The 12,386-nt window shown below is 32.8% G+C and overlaps 1 protein-coding gene across 3 annotated transcripts; it reads left to right on the top strand.

Annotated features, from left to right (window-relative positions):
* The first annotated feature begins 381 nt into the window (after positions 1 to 381).
* LOC130960899 (putative ABC transporter C family member 15) lies at positions 382 to 12,029 on the top strand. 3 transcript variants are annotated; one of them, XM_057886413.1, is made up of 11 exons: positions 382 to 472; positions 5,054 to 7,386; positions 7,479 to 7,565; positions 7,663 to 8,304; positions 8,450 to 8,614; positions 8,986 to 9,280; positions 9,404 to 9,618; positions 9,934 to 10,239; positions 10,665 to 10,728; positions 10,823 to 11,062; positions 11,570 to 12,029. In XM_057886413.1, exons 1-11 carry the CDS (start codon positions 427 to 429, stop codon positions 11,701 to 11,703), a joined length of 4,527 nt encoding a protein of 1,508 aa, XP_057742396.1. In that variant the 5' UTR covers positions 382 to 426; the 3' UTR covers positions 11,704 to 12,029. The 3 variants fall into 3 exon arrangements, with proteins under 3 accessions (XP_057742396.1, XP_057742397.1, XP_057742398.1); XM_057886414.1 differs by having other exon boundaries at positions 5,090 to 7,386; XM_057886415.1 differs by having other exon boundaries at positions 388 to 472; positions 5,093 to 7,386.
* The last annotated feature ends 357 nt before the right edge of the window (positions 12,030 to 12,386 follow it).

A 12,386-nucleotide genomic window follows, 5' to 3' on the forward strand; every position in this document is an offset into this window, starting at 1 on the left:
AAATTCTCATACATACACTACTGCCAAAATTCAATTATGTGTTTTCACGTGACAAGCATCTAACAGTCCAAGTGTCCAATATATATATATATAGTTCTCTTCTTTTGGCTTGGTCCAAAGTATATTATATTATTATAGCAATTCTTCTTGCTATGTCCATTTCAACCTTTCACTTCTCTTGTGTGTGGTAAATTAGTTAGTAATTACTATATATAATATATAGTATTATTATTGCATGATGTGTACATAATATAGATTATAATACAAAGAGATCTTCTTAGACCAATCATATATATATATATATATATATATATATATATATATATATATATATATATATATATATGTGTGTGTGTGTAACATTATTTTGTTTTCCTACAGAAGCAATAATAGAGAACAATTTGGACTTCAAGTTCGGAAGCAAGCATGGCTTTGGAGGAGGACTACTTCTACAACATACTTAGTCCAACAAGTAAGTATTATATATATGTCATTAATTATTAATTAGCTCCTACTAATATTATTCTTAAATATTATTACATGAATACATACAAAGAAAAGAAGAGACTAATAATTATAATTGAAGCCTCATCTTCTGTATAGTAAATTAATAGTTGAAAATCATTAGATAATTTAATAAGTTTGACTAAATTATTATCTAATGTATAAAAAATAACTGCATGTAAATTTTTACTTTTCTCTGCATATATATAGGAGTTAAGTAATATATTATCATAAATTAGCATTAGTTTTATTTAACTTTTAAAAGTGCTTAACTTGATGAACTTTCCTGCGTGTGCATGTTTTTTTGTCATTCACCTTATTGACCATGATGATGATAATCATATGATTATTCTTCTTTCTTTAAGGCAAGATTTTGAAGAAGGAATCAAGCTATGCTCATTGTCCTCAATATTATATTAGAATTAAAATTAAGTAAACTTAAATTATTAATTCAAAAAATTAATTCAAACAATGAGAATTGTCTCGCATTTAAAAGTTATCTACAGATCATATATTGAGAGATGTCTGAAAATGAGTATGTAAAGCATAGTCATCATTTTAATTTCTTAACTAAAATTCTATCATTTTGAAAAAGCTTTTTGTATTCTAGATAAAGGATGTCTATTCTTGATTTTTTTTTTTAAAAAAATAGCAATACTAATATCAGTAATATGACATTTATAATCATCAAAAAGTTCATTTAAATTTTTAACATGGTCATTTTTTATATATATAATTGTTACAGCCACTTGATTATATACTACTATTATTGTTAAGTATATATTTAAACTCTATTTTCTTTTCCGTTGTAGTGAAAGGGCAGACACACACACATATATATATATATATATGGTCTTAAATATATGGTCTATAGTTAGTGATAATTTTCTTATTAATAATATGTGGTACCTTTTTTTCTTCTTACATAATCCTAAGATTAGTCTCTATCAAAAGAAACCACACACACTAAAAAAAAAAATGGGAATTGGAAAATAAAAGACTAAAAGACTCTCTTCAGTAACTTTGGCCTTCCTTTAAGATTATCTTTTAAACCTTTTTTTAAAGAAAAATATATCCTATAATTATTTCTAACAAATAATATTTAAACCTTTTTTTTTGTGGTTTTCTGACGTATACAAAGCCAAGTAAAACACTTAATAATTAGAATTAAATAATTAATTTTAGTTTTTAAGAGTGCTTTCTTAGTAGGTTCCACGTCTTTGAAAACAATTGGTCATGAAAATACATGACAAGCCACATGTTTGTATCTGCCAGGAATAATAATTAATTCAAATTTTGTCCAATTGCATAGATTCATGGATATCAATTTTATTATTATTATTTGTTTTTTCTAAAAAAAAATATGATTATTATTATTGGTAAATTTTTTTATTTATATAATTTGAGATTTTGTGTGCTATTGCCTTTTTTCCATGGATATATATCAATAATTTTGTGTACTTGATTACTTGGTGCTTCTTTAAAAATTCAAAAGAAAACAAAAACCATGGCTATTTCAGCCATAGATTTTATTTTAACTTTTTCCCTACTCTCTTCGGTTTTATTTGTTTTGTATCTAATTTGCATTTGGACATATATATAAGACGTGATGCCAAAGCTGTCTCATTATTTTACCAATAATTAAGTTGGTCTTTATCAATAATTAAATTAAAAGGATGGGGTTAGAATTAGTGAAAGTTAGGTTGGAAATGGGACTTACATGAATAAAATAAAAATTAAAGATTTTGATTAAATTTTAATCTTTTATTTATATTATTACTCAAATGATGTTAATTATAATAAATTATAAATTATCAATAATAGTAAATGATAAAACAGTTTCAATTGAATTATAATACAAAATTTATTGAGAGTTTCAATGTATGTCAATTAACTCCTTAATTAAGAGAAGCTTCATAAACTCCTTTGAGGTAATCATTAATTCATTATCATGTTAATTGTGTATGATAGAGATAGGTCACTATTATTTGACATTAAAAATTCAAAGTATTTTTTTTTATTCGTGATGTAACCCACTCAAGGGACAATAAGGTAGAAACAGCTAGACACACATCAAATCTACATCTACTCTTATAGTTTTAGGTTGGGCTTAATTTTACATCAAACATTATTTAATAATACAATAACATTTATTTATTTTTAATTAATTTTCATTTTTTTAAAAATTATATAAATAGTGGTCCAATTAACAAATTTATTTAATATTAGGGTTAAGTACGATTTTAGTTTCTAAAATATAGATTAAAATTTTTTTCGTCCCCAACATTTTTTTTGCATACAAAATCATCCATAATGTTTAATTTGGTTTTAAAATCGTCCTTATCCTAGGGACCAAAATAGTATGGAGGTGGCGGCGAAAGCAGAAGTGGATCGTGGACAACTTCTTTTTCTTCTTTCTTTCTTCCTTTTTCTTCTTCTCTTTGTAGAAGCAGAAATACTCTATTTCTCTTATTTCTTTTTTCTTTTATAATTTTTTGGTTACGGGTAATTTGATCTAAAATTTTAAGATTTAAATAAAAAGAACGATTTTAAAATTTGGTTTTAATTCTTAGAGACGATTTTATATGCACAAAAAAATAAATTAAAAATAAAAAAATTTCGACCTATATTTTATGGACTAAAATCGTACTTAACCCTTAATATTAATAGAATTCCTTAATATTACTATAATTTTTCCTGGTCAGATCCCATGATCAATATATATATTTATATTAGCACAAAATAAATAAAACTGTGTTGGAATAGGTTTTTTAATGAAGGAGAGAAGGTAAAAGTTTGGTACAAAAATCATTTTTCAAAACGTGTGATTGATGAAGTAATCATTAAGATGCATATAAATTAATGGAAACATTTTAAGTGCACCGAAAATACCAGTTTACTAGTTATTTTAACCGTTAATTTGAATTATAAAAAATATATATAATATATATTAATTAAAATTAACGATTAAAATAATTGGTGCACCGGTGCTTCTCGGTGCACTTGAAATATTTCCTAAATTATAGAGTCAAATGTGGGTCTGGCTATTATTGAAGTTCCCAATGTTTGATGGCACAATATGGTGTGTGTAGAGAGAATATTCTGTTTGTGTAGCTTAATGCCAAATCAAGAAGGGATCAAGTTGAGTTCAAATTTTTTTGTCAAGTACATGTATATGTATGTATATCATAATAACTCTGCTATTATTCTCTGTGATAAGCTTTTATGAGTTTCCTGTTTCTAATAAAATGTGGGGTTCACTTTTATAGTGGATGATTGCTTTTGTAAATGTGGGGTCAAGATTCAATTAACCTATTTGAGGTTTCTTTTTAATTTTTAACTGAATTATACGCATGAAAAAATTTGGTGTGGATAAAGGTACAAATAAAAAATTATAAATTTCAAAATATACTTAAAAAGATTGTTTTTTATAGACCTGAGCTATACTTTTATTTTTTGAAATCAATATTTTAGGTGTATTTTCATATTTACGAATTTTAGTACACATTTTTGTTCACGCCAAACTCTTTCCCGTGTATTTTTATCTATTTAAATTATATTATTTTAGTCTGAACCAATTTAAATTTTACAAAAATATAATTTTTTTAATAAAAAAGATTTAAGTACATTACTACCTTTATTATTACATAAATAAATAACGAATGGCAGAAAAGATGAAAGAAAGTGGTACTCCAAATAAAAAGACAAAAAGAAAGGTGTGGTATCTATCAACTCTCACTATAAATGTATATAATTTCAATAACAATGAATTAACCAAAATCAAATTTCAATGTACATGCATCACATATTCACATGCCTAAGTTTGAACCGAAAGTATATTTGTTCGGTATCTCGGGTACCGGACGGTTTGGAGGGATCTTCGGATGGATAGGTGGGGTGTAGCTTGAAACCGGGTCGCGAGGATGGAGTTGGGATAGCCGATGTCCCGAGTTCTTTGACGCGGAGGGGGTGTCACCTGCAAAGACACTCCGACGCTCAAGTTAATTGAGTGTGCAGACGAGAAAAGGATAAAGTGGTATATGATGTACCTTGGGGAGGGGTAGGATCCTCCCCATATATACTGTGTAAGAAGTAGGTCCCACCAGAAAAGACCCACGTTCCTCATACAGCTGTAGTGATGAGCTGTCAAGGACGCGTGTCCGGATCGGTGGCTAGGCAACTCGTTTGGGTCAGGTGATCTACGTGTCGGGTCGGTTCGCATTCAGTTTGGACTAGGCCGTAACAATATTATTACTATTTGATTTAATATTCGAAATTATAAACAGGAGTAATGTAATGAGGTCAGAATAGTTTATTTAGTCTCTTACGTGTTTTTTGTCTTAACATTTTTAATCAAGCAGTGACATCACATATCATGTTAATGTAAAAAAGTATCACCCCATTAGTAATACTAAAACAAAAAACATTTGAAGGAGTAAATCAATTCAACAACGGATTAAATTAAATACTAATTAAGAAATAATTGTATTATCTAATTTAAATGAACTTTTGTTTCATAATTTTTTTTAACTTTTTTAAACATTGACAGATATTAGAAGTTTGAATTTGTCTTCATGGATTCCAGTAGATTCACCATGCTTGTTGGAGCATATAATTCTACCTGTGGAATTTGGATTCTTTCTGATATTGTTATTCCAACTTGTGAGGAAAAATTTGAACTTCATCAACAAGCAGAACAAAATCCCCTCAGATATGATTACTATAACAACAAACCATGGTTTAGCTTACAAAATCAGCATAGTTCTCACCACTTTGATGGTAGCTCTTCATGCAGCAACTCTATCACTCATCATTTTCAATCATGAGACTCAATGCACTTCAAAATTCAAGGCTATTGCATCAGAAACAATTCAAGTTCTATCATGGGGTGCGAGTCTAATTGCAATTTTCAAGGTATCAAGAACAAGTTCTTACTTTCCTTGGATTCTCAGAGCTTGGTGGATTTGTAGTTTCATTTTGTGCATTGTTGGAACATCACTTCATACAATATTGAGTGTTAGCCAAAAGGGTCAAATTGGTTTAAGAGAATATGCAGATTTCATTGGTTTGGTTACTTCAACATTCTTATTGATTGTTTCAATTAGAGGGAAGAGTGACATTGTGTTAGTTCAAAAAAGTGAGGTAACTGAACCACTTCTGAGTTCAAAACCTGGTAAAACTTCAGAATTTCCAAAGGAATCTCCATATGGAAAGGCTACTTTGATGCAACTCATCAACTTCTCTTGGCTCAATCCATTGTTTGAAGAAGGTTACAAGAAGCCTCTTGAGCAAAGTGACATTCCTAATGTTGATATCAAGGACTCGGCCGAGTTTCTAACCTCGGCCTTCGACGAGAGCCTTAGGCAGGTAAAGGAGAAAGATGGAACTACAAACCCCTCTATTTACAAGGCAATCTATCACTTCACCAGGAAGAAAGCAGCAATCAATGCGCTTTTCGCCATAATATGCGCTTCGGCTTCATATGTTGGTCCATACTTGATCACTGACTTTGTTGATTTCTTGGGGGACAAGGAAAAGCAGGGGTTGAAAACAGGGTATCTTCTTTCACTAGCATTCTTGTGTGCTAAGATGGTTGAGACAATAACTCAGAGGCAATGGATTTTCGGCGCAAGGCAATTAGGCCTTCGCCTTAGATCTGCATTGATATCTCATATATATAAGAAGGGTCTGCATCTTTCGAATAGATCGCGACAAAGTCACACAGGCGGCGAGATAATGAACTATATGAGTGTTGATGTGCAGAGAATCACAGATTTCATTTGGTATGTTAATGTGATTTGGATGCTTCCTATACAAATTTCTTTAGCAGTGTTCATTTTGCATACAAATCTTGGATTAGGCTCTATGGCCGCGCTAGCCGCGACTCTAGCAGTGATGACTCTGAACATACCTCTTACCAAAATACAGAAAAGATACCAAGCAAAGATCATGGCAGCCAAAGATGAAAGAATGAAAGCAACTTCAGAAGTTCTGAGAAACATGAAAACTTTGAAGCTTCAAGCATGGGATAGTGAATTTCTTCAAAGGCTAGAATCACTGAGGAAAGTGGAGTATAATTGGTTACTGAAATCACTACAACAAGCAGCACTTTCTGCTTTTATCTTCTGGGGATCACCTACATTCATATCTGTGATAACCTTTTGGGCTTGTATGCTAATGGGAATCGAGCTAACGGCCGGAAGAGTCTTATCCGCATTCGCCACATTTAGAATGTTACAGGATCCTATTTTCAGCCTACCTGATTTACTCAATGTCATGGCTCAAGGGAAAGTTTCGGTTGATAGGATCGCTTTGTACCTTAGGGAGGAAGAAATCCAGCATGATGTCATTGAAAATGTATCAAGGGACAAAACAGAATTTGATGTAGTCATTGATAAAGGGAGATTCAGCTGGGATCCAGAGTCTAGAACTCCATCTATTGATCAAATAGAGTTGAAAGTTAAAAGAGGAATGAAGGTGGCGATTTGTGGATCGGTTGGTTCTGGAAAATCAAGCCTGCTGTCTGGTATTTTGGGAGAGATATATAAGCAATCCGGGAAAGTGAAGATCAGTGGAACCAAAGCTTATGTTCCACAGTCTCCATGGATTCTTACAGGGAATATTAGAGACAATATCACATTTGGAAAAGAGTATGATCCTGAAAAGTATGAGAAAACTGTCCAAGCTTGTGCATTGAAGAAGGACTTTGAGCTATTCTCTTGTGGTGATCTCACTGAGATTGGAGAAAGAGGGATCAACATGAGTGGTGGACAAAAGCAGAGGATTCAGATAGCACGAGCCGTTTACCAAGATGCTGATATATATCTTCTTGATGACCCTTTTAGCGCCGTCGATGCACATACCGGAACACACCTATTTAAGGTAAGATTTTGTTGTCATAGTTTGTAAATTTTCATGCTTTGTAGAAATAATTGCTTCAATACTTTGTTTGTTCCACATCTTTTTTGCTTCAGGAGTGTCTTATGGGGATTCTTAAAGAGAAAACCATACTTTTTGTTACACACCAAGTTGAATTTCTTCCAGCAGCAGATCTCATCCTGGTAAATTCAGATTCAATGTGAATATTCTTTCAGTATTTTTGTTTTGTAAGCTGGAAACTAATCTTATATATTAGTAACTGATCACAATCCAATGTAGGTGATGCAAAATGGAAAAATTACACAAGCTGGAAAATTTGAAGAGCTTCTAAAGCAAAACATAGGATTTGAAGTCTTAGTTGGTGCTCATAGTAAAGCTCTCGAGTCAATTCTCACTGTCGAAAACTCAAGCAGAACAGCTCAAAATCCCATAGCTGAAGCAGAATCCAACTCAAATGTGAAACTCATGCACAAAGAACAGCATGACACAGTGGAAGATAATCCACCAGAGAGGAAAGGAAATGAAGGAAAATTGGTGCAAGATGAAGAAAGAGAAACAGGAAGCATATCAAAAGAAGTATACTGGACTTATTTGACAACTGCGAAAGGAGGAGCATTGGTTCCGGTTATAATCTTAGCACAATCTTCATTCCAAATACTTCAGATTGCAAGTAACTATTGGATGGCTTGGGTTTGTCCTACAAGTAGTGATGCTAAGCCTATATTTGACATGAATTTCATACTTCTTATTTACATGGCTCTTTCTGTTTCCGGCGCGCTATGTGTTCTGCTGCGAGCCTTGTTGGTTGCATACACCGGCCTTTGGACAGCACAGACATTTTTCACAAGCATGCTGCATAGTGTGCTTAGAGCTCCAATGTCATTCTTTGATTCAACACCAACTGGAAGAATCTTGAACAGGGTAAACATTCATAGAAATTCTATTTCTTTAACTGTCTCAGGATAGAAATATAGATACACCAAACTATTTGAAGAAGTATCTAAGGACTAATTAGAGTTAAGTGAAATGGAAGGTTAATAATAACTATTTTCTTTTCTATTTTCAGGTCTCTACAGATCAAAGTATTCTAGATTTGGAGATGGCAACCAAATTAGGATGGTGTGCTTTCTCTGTAATACAAATTCTGGGAACTATTGCAGTGATGTCTCAGGTGGCATGGCAAGTTTTCGCCATTTTCATTCCGGTAACTGCAGTCTGCATATGGTATCAAGTATGTCATCCTTTCTCTCCTTCTTCATGTTCCTATGTCATCATCATTACTAGTTAAAACAACATTGATTGTTGCAATCTTTGTGAAGCACATTATCAAGGTTTAGCTATTATGAAAGTCTATAGTTCACTCAATTTTCAATTCAGTCTCTATTGCTTAATTTGCAATTAGATTCTCTATACCTTAATTTACAATATAAGAACCTAATTGAAATTTTTATACAATAAAAGGACTTGATTACAATGAAAATTTAGTAAAACTATTATAATTTCAAGAAAAATTAAACCAATAATCAAATAGGCTATAGTTATGAATGTAAGTTACCAATTATCTTTGATATACTAATTGAAGTTGAATCTTGTTTATCTCAGAGATATTACACACCAACAGCAAGAGAACTGGCTCGCTTAGCACAGATACAAATTGCACCAATCCTCCACCATTTTGCAGAATCTTTAGCCGGAGCAGCGTCGATACGAGCTTTCGATCAAGAAGGCAGATTCATACACACAAATCTTGATCTTGTGGATGGCCATGCAAGGCCATGGTTTCATAATGTGTCTGCAATGGAATGGCTTTCTTTCAGATTGAATATACTTTCAAATTTTGTTTTTGCCTTCTCACTTGTTATGCTTGTGAGCCTCCCTGAAGGAATAATCAATCCAAGTGAGTACAACTCTAATAATGTTATTCATGTTTTCTATCATGTTATCAAGTAATTTTTCTCAGATATTTATGAAATCACACACTAATATTTTCCTTTTCTTTTCTGCATTGGATCTATTACAGGCATTGCAGGGTTGGCAGTAACATATGGGATCAATTTGAATGTGTTGCAAGCTCAAGTTATATGGAACATATGCAATGCTGAAAACAAGATGATCTCAGTTGAAAGAATTCTGCAATACAGAAATATAGCAAGTGAGGCACCACTTGTCATTCAGGACAGCAGGCCGCCGAGCAACTGGCCGGCGACCGGAACAATAAGTTTCACAAATTTAGAGGTTAGTGATGAAATCCGAATCATGGATACTCAAAAGTATCATACTTTATGCAGGGTCCAGAAAAGACTAGTTATGTAAGCAGCATAACCTGATAAGTGCATCAGTATAATATATTGAGATCAAATCTTGTAGTTAAAGTAACTAGTTTACTTTTATGCATGACATACCATTATAACATATTCTTTCAAATGTTACATCTCTTGGGATAGTTTTGCTCAATGGTTATTCAAATTATATCTTTTTTAGTACCTCATACTTGTATAGTGACAAGAATTCAGGACACCATCATTCATATAACAACAAATTGCTTGGCAGATACGCTATGCTGAACATCTCCCATCAGTTCTGAGACACATCACATGCACATTCCCAGGAAAGAAGAAAATTGGCGTTGTAGGACGAACCGGAAGTGGAAAATCGACCCTTATTCAGGTGATTTTTAGGATTGTTGAGCCAAGAGAAGGAAGCATTGTGATTGACAATGTGGACATATGCAAGATAGGTCTGCATGACTTAAGGTCAAGGCTCAGCATCATCCCACAAGACCCTTCCATGTTTGAAGGCACTGTTAGGGGCAACTTGGACCCCTTGGAACTATACTCTGACACTCAAATCTGGGAGGTAAATCCATATTTCAATACATTAGAGTCATTTATAGTGCATGATATGGAAGTTGAAGTATCTATATCATTGTCAACATTTTCTTACTTACCTTTCAAGTGAAGTTTTTGTAGCTTGTGTTTTAATTAATTACGGCTCATTCTTAAATGTTCCTTACTAATTAAGGAGTGCTGCATTTCTCGTTAATCAAACAAATCTTAGCTCTCCATTTATTATATTTTATATCAATAGCTCAGATCTAGAGTTTAGGATTTAAGATCTAGGCTTTAGAGTTCAAAGAGCACTGCACTCCTTACTTTCTTCGGAGCGCATTAGCATTCCTCGTTTATTACTCACAAAGTAGTAAATAATTGTTAGTTCCTCTCTACTTACTGATAAAATATTACTATCATCAACTAAAAAATATATATTTTCTTTTATTTCAGGCACTAGATAAATGTCAACTTGGTCAGCTAGTGAGGGAAAAGCAAGACAAGTTGGATAGCCCAGGTTGAATTCAACAACTCTCCATGATAATTTTGACAATGCCTTTTTGGTGACAATCAATGATTACTAAAATGAAATGAAATGCTAATTTTGACAGTGGTAGAAAATGGTGAGAATTGGAGTGTGGGACAAAGGCAACTATTTTGCCTAGGAAGAGCATTGCTGAAGAGAAGCAGCATATTAGTTCTTGATGAAGCAACTGCCTCTGTGGACTCTGCAACTGATGGGGTGATACAGCAGATCATCAGTCACGAGTTTAAAGATCGGACCGTCGTCACAATCGCTCATCGTATCCACACGGTTATAGACAGTGATCTTGTTTTGGTGCTCAGTGATGGTATGTATGCATATATATATATATATATATAGGAATGGATTCTCTTGTGTGAATCTTTTCCAGTGAAACATCAAATTCAAACAACCATACCATGTGAAAAATCCATGACAATGTGATATGTTCTTTCAATAAGCCACTTTTTCTTACATGATACATAGGGTAAATTACACTTAACTCAGGTGCAGTTAACTTCATGTAAAGTTGATAGCTGAGAATCGTTAAATCACAATTTAGTCAAATCTGTGAAATTATTTAACTTCTCTTAACTATCAATTTCACATAAAAACTGCATTTGACAGATGACACCCTTGATTTGTCATGTTAAGGAGGTCATCATTATCATTTGTATAGATCAGATAAGTGTCATGTTTATAAAATACATGGATACTAGATATCATATAACATGAATCTCAGAAAATCTAAGTTCATACTTTTCAAAATGAAGTATTGTTTCATATGTTAAACTTCCAAGGAAGCTTGCTAACATAATACTGTGTTTCACTGCAGGGAGAATCGCCGAGTATGATGAGCCGTCGAAGTTACTTGAAAGAGAAGATTCCTTCTTCTATAAACTCATAAAGGAGTATTCAAGCAGATCAAGTGGCTTCAACAGCTTAGCAACTCAACATGTTCAAAGCTAGGAATAATAGATTCTAAGGCTTTATGATCATTTTAATTTATTGGAGTTATTAACTTATTATAGTATTGGGGACAGAAAAGGCTCCAAAATGTTCCACACAGCTTCAATAAAACCACCAACCAATGATGTATATGTAATAGCTTCATTACAAGGTGATAGAGTTGTGTGGATACTCCTCAAGTGGCTCTCTATTTGATAATGAGATAGGATGAGGATTAGGCTTCAGTTTTGAGAGGAAGAAGAAGATTTGTACAAGTCAGAGGGACTTGAAACAAAATGAATGTACTGTAATATAATAAGCAATTCCCATGTAATTTTCTCAAGGAAGATCAATCACTCACCTCTCTCTCTCTCTCTCCCTCTCCTCAAATAATGTTTGTCTTTCTTGGATTTAAAAAATGGTAGGAGTTATGTTGGATAAAACAGATTAAAAGTAATTTTTAATAAAAATAAGTTACAATAATAGTATTTGATGAAATTATTGTTCAAATTTAAAATGACTTTTATTACATAAATGTAATAAAGAGTACTAGGGGTGGCAACGGGGCGGGTAAGGGTGGGTTTTTGCTCTATCCGACCCCGCCCCGCCGTACAACAACCCGCATAGAACCCGTCTCACTTCTACCCGCACGTAGTAAAACGTTGAACTCTAACCCGTCCCTGCGGATATCCACCCCTATAATT

Source organism: Arachis stenosperma, chromosome 2, assembly GCF_014773155.1.
Source record: "Arachis stenosperma cultivar V10309 chromosome 2, arast.V10309.gnm1.PFL2, whole genome shotgun sequence".
In the NCBI taxonomy this organism is placed as follows: Eukaryota; Viridiplantae; Streptophyta; class Magnoliopsida; order Fabales; family Fabaceae; genus Arachis; species Arachis stenosperma.

What these genes read in the sequence shown, in the direction of transcription:
- LOC130960899 (XM_057886413.1), top strand. Translation starts at nt 427, where the DNA reads ATGGCTTTGGAGGAGGACTACTTCTACAACATACTTAGTCCAACAA. An exon ending in TAAGTTTCACAAATTTAGAG is followed by an intron (nt 9,619 to 9,933) that starts GTTAGTGATGAA and finishes ATTGCTTGGCAG; the next exon opens with ATACGCTATGCTGAACATCT. An exon ending in TGTTTTGGTGCTCAGTGATG is followed by an intron (nt 11,063 to 11,569) that starts GTATGTATGCAT and finishes GTTTCACTGCAG; the next exon opens with GGAGAATCGCCGAGTATGAT.